General features: G+C 41.6%; 1 protein-coding gene across 1 annotated transcript; it reads left to right on the forward strand.

Moving 5' to 3' along the window:
- The first annotated feature begins 8,658 nt into the window (after positions 1-8,658).
- LOC116656184 lies at positions 8,659-11,459 on the forward strand. Its single transcript, XM_032455589.2, has 2 exons — positions 8,659-10,782; positions 11,189-11,459. The coding sequence occupies exon 1, from the start codon at positions 8,669-8,671 to the stop codon at positions 9,383-9,385; it is 717 nt and encodes a 238-aa protein (XP_032311480.1). The 5' UTR covers positions 8,659-8,668; the 3' UTR covers positions 9,386-10,782; positions 11,189-11,459.
- Positions 11,460-12,019: the final 560 nt, after the last annotated feature.

Below are 12,019 nucleotides of genomic sequence, written 5' to 3' on the forward strand. Positions count from 1 at the left end.
AAGACTGGCTTTTGTGTAAAAATAGAAATAACTTTCTGTCTAATTTCTTCATGTTCCGATTTCCAAACAAAATCATTCTTCTCCGAAGGCAAAAGGTACAACAGTTTCATAAAAGAGGAAAATCCTTGCATAAATTGCCTGAAAAAGGACGCTAATCCAATAAATTGGCGTAAAGCAGAAACTGACTAAGGAGGTGGCAAGGTAGCTAACGCTGTAACTCTAAGCGAATTCGGACGGATTTCACCTGCACTCACTTCATATCCCAGATATTGAACCGTTGACTTACGGAAAGAACATTTTTTATATTGAATGAGAATTCAGAGTTCGTGAGACAATCAAGAGTAATTTGCAACCTTTCCAAAGCCTCACTTTTTGTTGCAGCAGCCACCATTACGTCATCCATATAAACGACATAAACGTATTTGCAAGGTCTCCAAGTGCTTGCATGACTGTGCTTTGAAATACTGAAGGTGCATTCCTGAGACCAAAACGCATTGCCAAAAACTCATATTGCCCGTCTGGAGTGACAAATGCTGTACATTCTACCGATTCTTTGTGCATGGGAATTTGATAATACGCACTTGCCAACATGTAAAATATTTCACTCCTAAACTTCACACTAAAGTCTGGCTATCTGGTCCGATATGAGGGGCAAGGGATATCTATCTGCAACTGTATTAGAATTTAATTCACGGTAATCAACACACAAACGATGAGTGTCGTCTTTTTTGTTAACTAACATTATGGGACTTGCGTATGGTGAACAACTTGGCTGTATAATTTTACATTGTAATAATTCATCAATCTTGTCTCGTACCAATTCTCTCTCATTTGGGCTAAGACGATATGGTCTTCTTTGAACAATTTTTCTTGGGTCCACTAATTTAATTTTCATTTCACCCGAACTAACTCTAGTCAAAGGAATTCCACTAATAAAAGATTTTGAATATTTTTCCAATAAATCTTGTAATTTATCTTTATCTTCCCCCACAAGATCAGTATTTAATTAACAAAATTTCTCCTCATTTGAACAATAGTTTACAGTTTTTGATCTAACAATTTTCCTGGTGATATTATAACATTAAATCAAGGGGACAGTACTTCTCGACCAATAATAATATCATTCTTCAAATAATCATTATCCAAAACATGAAACAAAACCTTAATACAATGTTCGTTAATTTTTACGTTGCTAAGTATTTGTAATGTGCTACATATGCCGCTACTACCAATACCCTTTAACATCACTACATTGTTAATTCATTTACCAGCTAATTTGTCACTTATCTTTTGTTTTATTAATGAAAATTCTGCTCCAGAGTCGAATGTTGTTATAAAAGTCTCTCTTCGATGAACCATCTCTCCTTTGGGCTCAACAACTTCGCAGAGCTCCACTCTTTTCGTCTGGTGTGTATCCTTGACCTTGTCTACTTTAGGCTTACTGCAATGCGTTGAAATATGTCTAAGCTCTCCACACTTAAAGCAGGTTACATTCGCTTTCTGATGGTGTATGATGGCCATATACACTCCTGCCATTACTATTTGTAGCATGAGACGAAGGATGATTTTGCTGCTGTTTAGCTCGACTTTCCATTATCTTGTGGCCTAATTTTCCACAGAAATGACACTTTATTGTTGAAAATTTCGAACGCTTTATGTCAGGTGACGATAATTCCTCTTGTATATTTTTCTTTCTCTTGTTGAACATGAATGCTTTAAGCTCGGTTTGCAATTCACTCCGGGTGCGCATATTTGAAGTAAAGGTTAAACGCTGCAATCTGTTGTCAACATGAGCCATCTTCGCAAGCGTCACAAAAACTGCAATTTCCTCTACATTCATGTCACGCCATTTTGTGATAAGTGACGTCACCATACAAGCATAATTGGAGAGGCATTCTCCATCGGTCCAACAATTAGTTAACATAGACAGAAACATAGTCGCTGGCGTTTCTACAATGTCAAAACGCTGCATAAAAAGTTCTTCAAATTCGTCCCAAGTTATCTCAGGATAACATATTTGCAAAAGCCACTGCGATGCACTTCCTTCCAAGGATGCACTCAAAGCCATTACCAACTCGCTGTCTTTTATAGTATTTTCTGCCAGGATTATATTTACGGTTGAACATCAGGCCGATGCGTCAGCGCTGTCAAGGTCTGCGCTGAATTTTCGTAGCACAATTGTTTTTTATTTGTTGCTTCAGGTGTTGCCGATTGTACAGCTTTAATAAGCTCGATTAAGTTTTTATTTTGCAATTCCATCAAAGTTCGCCATGGTCCTTCAGAATTATTAGGTAGCGAGCCAGATCCCACTTCTGATGTTGCAGCACCGTTATTTCCGACATCGTATTAGCACAGCGAGTTTCGGTTTTACACACACGACGACCAAATTGCAAGTGTCACTGCCTGCATCGTCCCTTGTTCTTTTTATCCTTACCACCAAACCACACTCGGCGACAGCGACACTACACTGTCGCCCTGCTAAAACGACAATTCTTAAAGCGACAACACACACACACACAGAACCAATCACGATGCAATTAATGACTGTGCCATATTCCTATAAGGATGACATTAGCATACCCATTCACTCATACCAACTTCCCAACATTCTCAGTGTACGCTGACATATACAATATTATAATTAACAAATTCTATGCACTTTCTAACTATACTGCTCCCAACTAGAAGCGCGGAATCTAAGACTATTATTTTTTGACATTTCTTAGGAGCTCTGGAAGCTGAAAGAGATACTAGGGTAGTTATAATATAAATTAATATATGTATCGTAACTAGATTCTATATTTTAAATATGATCCTATGAAAAACGACTCCATTAAAACAATTTTTTTTGTTTTTTACTAAAGGTTAATTAATTTAAAAGCGTATTCAAATCACCAACAACATAAGCTACGGAACCTGAATAAGATTAATATCTCAAAATCCTTAGAAATGAAGAAAATTAATAATTTCTCTGGAACAGAGGAAAATATGGATCATTCAACTCAGAACACGGTAGTTGAAGTAAGTTAAATTACCGCACCTTAATAAAACATAATTCCTAATTTTGAAAATTTACATATTAGAGCGAAAATACTATCATAACCGAAATGGAATACGTATCCCAATACAATGAAGAAATAAAGAATCAACTGTTAAATGATTCAAATAGCGACTCTGGACTTTCGAATGGAAGCTGCCATGAATATTCCAAAGAAACTACTTCGGAAAATGGTGGAAATATTACGAATATTGTTGATAAATTTCTTACTGTATTTAAAACTGATGAAAATTGTTTATTTAAAAATACAAATTGTATAAATTCTGATTTAAAACTAAAATTATCAGAAAATTCAGATAATTTTGGCTCGAAATCTCGTTTAAATAATCAAACCCCAAAAACTCATCATAAATTAGAATTAGGTGTTGATTTATGTAATAAGCGAGATGAAATTGTGGTTAGTTCAGAAAGTGATTTTTCTGAATACGGAGGTGATTCTCTTCAGAAACAAAGATTAAAACCAATGCTACGAGTAGATCAATTAGCTCTTGAAACAAGAGAAGCGCAAAAAAATGAAAGTGACAGAATTCGCAGACTTGAGAAAAAACATCAATTGCTTTCAAAAGCAATAAAAAGCAATTTTAAATATACAAATAAATATGATATGATTTTGGACTATTTTGAAAAAACTAACACTTTCATTAAAGTAGACAAAAACATAGTTAAACATTTGAAGTCTCATCAAATAGATGGCGTAAGGTTTATGTACGATTCATGTTATGGCGGCGTAGACTTGACTCATTCGAATTCAGGATCCGGATGTGTGTTAGCTCACTGTATGGGGCTAGGAAAAACACTTCAGGTATATAATAAAAACAATCATTAAAATTATTTTAACGAATTCCATTTTTAGCTAATTGCATTGATATATACTGTTATTTCTTATAAAGAATTAAATACTTCAAAAATATTAATTCTATGTCCTAAGAGTACAGTTATGAACTGGGCTGACGAGTTCGAACACTGGATACACCCATTAAAAAATAGTAATAAAGTAAAGGTTTTTATATTTCCAGATTCATGGTAAGTATGGTATTTAATTAATCATTTTAAGTTTTAGTATAATAAGTGAAAAAGTTTTAATGTTTTTATTCACACAAACCTCGTGCAATTCCTGCCAGATCTTTATATTTCCGACTCACATTATTTTTATTATTTTTTAAATTTTTTCTTATTTAATTCACGAGACCTTAAGAGATTAACTATAAGTTTTAAAATGTTAATCTATGTTAAATTATAATTTTGACAAAGATAGAGTTTTTTTTAGATGGGAATGGGAGCTTAGCCGATTAGGCTGCCTTGCTAGGCTAGTGCGTTACGGCGAGTTAATAGTCTGGCTTTATATTGACTACATTCCGCTGTACTTTTCCGCGTTTTACATCCTCTCTGAATGTTTTAGTTGCGCATGTACCAGGGGACTCCAGTTTTTGTTTTTAGGATCGCTTGGGCCAAGCAGCCTCAAAGAAAACAGTTTAAAATAGTTATAATATGTGTGATATAGGGGATCCACCAATCACTTTACTAATAATATAATCCTAAGCTGGCAAGTTAATTAAAGATGAATACATATACAACTTTTTGTGAATTTAATGTAATTCTTTAATGAATTTAATGCTATTCTCGGCCTTAGAAATGTTGTACTTCTGACTTCCTCGCTTTTTTAATTGCTGGTTTTCTTTTACAGTCGTTGTCTGCTTTTTTTTATAACTTCTAATGTCGCGACTTTTCTTTAAGCGGCCTTTAATTTTGCTCATTGATTTTAGGTGTTCTTTTAAATTCTCCATCGCTGTGGTTACACATTTTGACCGATTTACAATAGCTGTGCCATCAGCGAAGGTTAAAATGAGTGTCTGTCATGTTTCGCTTATCTTACCGTGAAGACTTCAATAATTTTAATGTATGACTCCAGCTGCCTGTTGACTTTATAACTGATAAAGATTTTATAAATCCAGGACATGCACTAAACTAAACTTAGGCACTAAAAATACGGCACTGCAATTTCGCCTTTGTTTGAAAGCCGAACGAATTTTATATGAACGAATTTTGATGGTACGGTGTCGTACCATCAATCTGAATTTGTTCAGGGGAATCGCTTTGTTGTTTTGAAGATGAATTTGAGGGTGAAATGAGAAGAGTTTTTTAAATAACTTTGATAACACAGGCCGACAATTTCCAATTTGTTTTTTCCTTCACGAAAAATTTTAACTGCTCCATATCCTTTAGGGCCCCCTGAACCAAAGTCCAGAATAAACATGGGTTCCATCACCCACAGTTTCCGCGGTACACCTAAGAGAAGAAATTGATAAAATTTGATTATATATTGAATTATTTAGGCCGTGTAATTGCCATGACCATCATTACTTTCAGTACATTTTATTTTTAAAATGTATTGTCCAAAAAAGTAGGCTAATAGGTCGATACGAATAAAGCTGAGATTTGCCTTTAACTAGCTTCGGGATTATTGTAAGAGGTGAATTTTCCCATTAATGGGGAAATTAGCCTCATATTAATATGGCGTTGAATGTTATATATAACAAATGCATGTTTTCGATAAGGCTATTCAATTATCATTTTGATAGAATTTATGTCGTGAGCAGCGGTTTGAAGACGAGCCCGAAAGTTCGGCAACAGACTGTTTGGCTACAAGGGACATTACATTCGTAAAGTTTTTGACCGAGCTTCCAATGTCGGATTCACACGAAGTTTTAGAATCATGCTCGAAGAGGGCACTTACCTATATTTAGTACTTCATCCAATTTGTTTTATTCCATTAGCATATGGGGTAAGTGGGAAGAAAAACTGCGGTATGTTAGCCAACTAAGTAACTGTAAGACCTAAGTAGCTGATGTAATTCTTTCAGAATAAAACGAACCGAACTCCAACAATTATCCAGCTCTTTAGAGAGTTTGTTAGAAGGCATTCCCCGTGATCGGCCAAGCGGCGACATTATTATTTATTCGCACTCTGCGAGATGATGCCCACGAAGCATTCGGCCCGGCGAAGCCCCAGGCTGGAAGCCTCGGGTGTTCCCGCAACTGCGATCATCACGGCCAGCGCTGCGAGTGTGGCTGGTGATCGGCAGCGGCCACAGACTCCGAAGCAAAGTGAAACAGCCAGGAAAGCGGATGATGGATGAAAAAAGTAACCTGCAGCCCGCAGCAACGGGCAGTTTACGGACTCCAAGACTGTACAAGTGGCGGCCCTAATGAAAAGGATCGCACGTCTCGAGCCGGAGCTGGAAAAGGCAAGGGCAAGTGGACGACAAGCAGAGGCCGCAGGGGATCCCGTTGGAATCGGGGCACGCGGCGTTGGAGTGAGCAGTGCGGCGAATACACCGCCATGTTTGAGCGGAATGCTGCCACGGCAGATGAGTGACCATTTGCAAACGGAGCGTCGAGTGACGTCATCGCTTCAGTTACCGGCACAATTGAGTGCAAATTCGCCGCCACAATGGAGTGGAAATTTGGCGTCGACGCTCGGCGGCCATTGTGCAAACCGGCAACCTGTCACACGGACACACACACCAACAACAACAGTGGGCCATTTTTTGTGTCAGCCACGGCGCAGTTTGGACTAGGTTATGTTCATCAGCCAGGGGAGCCGACACATATTTTTGGAGGTACCGGCACCATCGCCCCTGTCATATGGAGTGGCGACGGCGAGCATACCTGGATGGACGCCACGTAGATTGCCTGATCTTCCCGATTTCGAGGGTCACCCAGAGGAATGGCCAACATTCCTGTGTACGTTCACGGAGACAACGGCAGCCTACCAGTGCACACAATTGGAAAACAACCAGTGGCTAGTGAAAGCTCTTAAGGGCGAGGCCCGCAAGACAATGAAGTCGCTGCTCATCCAGCAGCTGCGATTCCGGTATGTACGTCCGGAGCTATTCATTCGCAGGAAACTGGATAGCGTGCGCGATGTGCAGCCAATTTAGGAGGCCAACATCACAAGGATCGTGCCATTCGCGACGAAGGTGAGCAACCTGGCAGCGTTCCTGCAGCCAACCACGATCGGCAGCCAGCACCTAGGGAACCCAACCCTAATGGAGGAGCTGATCGCCAAGTTGCCGCTGAGCATGATGTTGGACTGGCACGCGGTCACGATACAGCCGTATCCGACAGTGGTGAACCTGAGCGAATGGCTTCATGAATTCGCAAGACCACTAGAATAGTGTTTGCGAGGAGGAACGGTATGCCGACCGCCCAGATGTTGCCCTATATGCGATGGACAACACCAGATCAGGGACTGCAAGGAATTCAACAGCGTTTCTACAACGACGCGGATCGAGTTCGCGAGGAAGTTGAGGTTGAGGACACATGTCCCGCTTCTGCAGGAAAAGCCACGGATGCAACGTCTACGGATGTCAAATGAGGCATCACTACCTTCTCCACGAGTCACCTGGACATCCCAGACGGCCGCGAGTCGCAGATGGAGGCCGCAGGATGGATCAGAGAAGCAGTCAGGACCGACGGCTGTTCAGAGACATCAGTAAACGGACAGGAATGCCAGGACCAGTGAATTCCAACGAGAGGAGCCATCCTATGTGAGCCGCAGTTATAGACGCGAAGCGTGAGTAGGATGAAAGGCGATCAACGTGTGACTGCCAGAAATTGCTGAATCGAAACCTGAGCTGCGTTGATTAGATTGGATGCCACCTGCTGTTCTGGATTCTACCTGTGACGCTGTACGGGGAGATTACGCAGGTCGACACCTATGCACTGCTGGATGAAGGATCGTCTGTCACGCTTATCGACGACGAATTCATCCGCAGACTAAACCTGAAAGGCGAGAGTCGCCAACTGAACGTGCACTGGTGGGAAATCTGGCAAAGAGCACACGAAAGTGGTCAGGTTGCAGATCAGTGCAGCGGGCAAGCCAATGCGCCATGGGCTGAAGAACGTGTAGGGAGTGGCCAATTTAAACCTTCCGATGCAGAGCCTGCGTCGCGATGATGTAAAGGCAGTGAAGGCGAATGTGCGCCTGCCTGTGATGCCGTACAACAATGCGACGACGAGGATCCTAATTGGACTGGATCATGCACCCCTCAGAACAAGAAGCTGTGGATCTGGAGGACCATTTGCGGAAGTTGGATGGGTAGTGTATGGACTGGTGAACGGAAAGGCGAGCTCACCGCTCCAGAGTTCCAGGAGAAGATGGTCAGCGATTATTTCGAGATCGAGAACTTCGGAGTAAAGCCGGCACAGCCAGTCGCAGCTAGCGGAGTGGAGGTGGCGCCGTAAGTCGCAAATGGCGCCGACGCACGGGCCCTGAGTATCCTGGAGGAGACGACTAAGCGAGTAGGCCGACGATATGAGACCGGGCTGCTATGGAGAGACGACGAGGTAAGACTGCCGGAGAGCTACAATATGTCGCTCAAGAGACTCGTCAACATCAAGAGAAAAATGAGGCGTGATGTGGACTTTGCGCGAGCCTATAAGGGAATAATGCAGACGACTGGAGCCTTTGCAAGTCCAGAGGTTCCAGGAAGGCAAGTTATGGTACCTGCCGCACTTCGGGGTGGAAAACCCGAACAAACCTGGAAAAATCTGGCTGGTCTTCGACGCAGCTGCCAAGGTGAACGACGTGTCCTTTAATTCAGCGCTAATGAAAGGCCCCCAGCACTACAAGTCCCTCTCACCTGTTCTCTTCCATTTTCGGGATGGAGCAGTCGAGGTTTGTGCAGACATCAAGGAGATGTTTCATCAGGTACTGATGCAGCCACAGGACAGAGGTGACCAGAGGTTCCTGTGGAGAAACGAAGTTGACCAGCGGGAGCCGGACGCATACGAGATGCAAGTGATGACGTTCGGAGCAGCTTGCTCAACATGTGCGGCGAACTATGTGAAGACCGTGAATGCCTCGCAGTACAGCAGCACGGATCCGCTAGCAGCCCTGGCTATTAAGGAATACCAATACGTGGACGACTACGTCGACAGTTTCACCGTGAAGAAGAAGTTATCGCCGTTTCGCCGTGGATTTAATTCCAGTTCCATCGCTAGCGTCAGATGGACCGAAGCTGGGGAGATGGTACTAGTAATGTTCTGGCAGCCGACTACAGATGACTTCAAGTTCGGCGTCAAATATCATCGAGTCCCGAGAAGCGTGATGACAGGGGAATGCGTCCCTACCAAGAGGGAGTTCTTAAGCCTGGTCATGTTCACGTTTGACCCGATTGGATTCCTGAGCTGCTACATGATGACCAAATTGTTAATGCGAAATATTTGGCGGAGGGGATTCGACTGGGATGAGCCGCTACCAGATAATTTGGCCGCAGCCTTTGAGGACTGGCAAGGAATGAGCAAAATCGAAGAGTTCCGATGACCACGCTACTACTTCGGCGGTGGACGCGTGCGGATGCTACAGCTGCGCATCTTCGTTGACTTCAGTCAGTCGGCATTTGCAGCAGCGGCCTATTGGCGGGCCACTTACGAAAACGGAGACGTGCGGGAGTTAACAAGCCCCTATCCACAACCTCAGGGAGAGAACGAGTTATCATGCCCCTCTCCACAGCCACAGATAGAGAACACAGACCCGGCAACTGCAAGACTAGCGCCGATGGAACAACAAAAGATCGCCAACGCAACAACTCTAAAAAAGACAGACTACTCTCGTTCACTCTTTACCCATACATGCTTCTTTATAATAAAAGATTCATTCTTATTTTGGACTCCAAGCAACACAGTCACTTTATTTGCAAGCCTTCCTTTCAGCATTTTAAAAAGCGACAATCTCATACGAGATCTCCTCTACTCCCTCGGACACGAGACTGTAACTGGCGCAGCCGGACTACGAACAAGGGATTAACCATGCCCACTACGCTTAGCGTTCCAATTTTCCTTGTAGGCTGAGGTGAGTGAACAGGTGACAACGGTGGTCGTGGAAACTTTTAGTAGTGAGATAGTTACACATAATATATACGTACTTAAAAGAGAGTACGGAAAGGAAATAAAACATAATAACGTGCAAGTGCAAATGAGATTTCAGGAGTGAGCGATACACAAAAATGTGAAAATAAAATAAACGAAACAAATGAAATCAAATTCTAAATACCATGGAAGCGACCGTATATGTGTACATCAAACGCTGATAAGGCACCGGGTTTGCTTGTGTGGGACAATTTACAACTATTATACCAACAAGCTGATCCCTGCAGGAGTTCCTTGTGGAACTCTCCATTACCTGCTCACCATACATGAGGAATTCCCCAGTGCTGGTATATGAAATTCGTTAACGAATTTTTGTATGGGATGTCCTATGCATTGGACATTAAAATTAAGAAACGATAAATAGATAAAAATTCGGCATCTCAAACTGCTGTGTGTGTCGATCGTGTGTGTGTCGGAGAGCACTTGGTGTGCGACAGAGTACGAGTATGCTTTTTGGGTATTTCATCGGAATAGTTATTTCATCACTATGCTAATATTGCATCAGCCTATAGCTTAATTACGATTGGTTGTAGTTTTGTATTTCTGAAAACAACCGTTATGTCGCGGCGACAACCTGGCGTCGCTGTGGCCGAGCGTGGTTCACTGAAGAAGGGTAATACTAAGGAAATAGATCAGTCGAACATTAGACTTCGTTGTGACCAGAACTCTCTGCGTAAGAAGAAAAAAAAAAATAAATAACAACGTGCCCTCAAATATCACCGATCCGCCAATGTGTACATCAATCGCCGACAATGCAAAGGGACAATCCGCACACAGTGGTTTACAAGTTGAGTAAGTTGTGTGATTAACGACCGTATATGTGTACAACAATCGCTGTTAAGGCACCGGGATCGTTTTCATTTTCCAATTTACACAAATGCTAATATAATATTATTAGAAAATACATAAAAACAAGAATACTAAAACAAAAAAAAACCAAAAAAAAAAAGAAAAAAAAACACAAAAACTGAATTTTTTTTTACGCGCCACGAAATAGAACCATATTAGAGAAATAAAATCAATGAAATTAATCAAAGGAAAATGTTATACATATGTTATATATAAAAAAAAAATAATAAACAAAAGAAGAGAAAAAAAAAACATTCCACGAACAACTTAACGTTTATTGTTGTCACATGTTCACTAACCTCTAAAAAACAAAAAAAAAAATATATTTACTAAATCACATACATTACAGTTGAAGTCGATAAAACAACAACAAAGGTGGAAGCAAACACAGTAGCACTATACGAATGGCATAATATGGCACTATATATATGGCATAAAACTTACACTAAACACAGGGAAGCACGGAAAAGAGGGAACTTCGTATCGGATACGTACTAAAAGTTTTCTTTTACTTTGTAATATACATACGGAATATACTGTATATTATATATATACAAATATATACATATATATAAGTAGAGAATCCGTGCATACATAAAATTTTCTTGCACCCAAACATAGATACATATATGTAAATTAATTAAATTAAAGGTGGGGATAGTTATATGTCCTTCGCTGGAGGGGATGTCTTCAGTGGAGGGGGATTTAATATCCCTGGCGGTTGCCTAGGGTTCTTCCTTCTGACAGGAGGTTATGTTGGGAGTTACTTACTGGGCGATCATCTCCTTTAGTTGGGCCGCGGTTCTTCGGGCCTGAGTGACCCGCCGATAGGCCAAGCCGATGCAAATCAAAGCGCAGCATATTGCTCCCGCTATGAACACCATCTGATATATTTGATGATGGTTGATCTTCTCCCCGAACTCCTTGATGTGTTCCAAGTTACGTTCACTCAGCCGGTGAAGGTAAGGAAGACTGAGAACGTTGCGTTCCATAGTGACGTTCAGGGAAGGCGAGCTGGCCACTCCTGGAGCCCTCTTCTGGGCTGTGTCATGGTTGACCAATCGGGTTTCGTTGACGGTGGCACCTTCTTCAATGGGGACGAGGTATGTGCCCCTTATTTGGGCACAGGTGCCATTATCCACACACACTCGAGCCGGGCTATCATTTATGATTACAATCC

Source organism: Drosophila ananassae, chromosome 3L, assembly GCF_017639315.1.
Source record: "Drosophila ananassae strain 14024-0371.13 chromosome 3L, ASM1763931v2, whole genome shotgun sequence".
Taxonomy (NCBI): domain Eukaryota; kingdom Metazoa; phylum Arthropoda; class Insecta; order Diptera; family Drosophilidae; genus Drosophila; species Drosophila ananassae.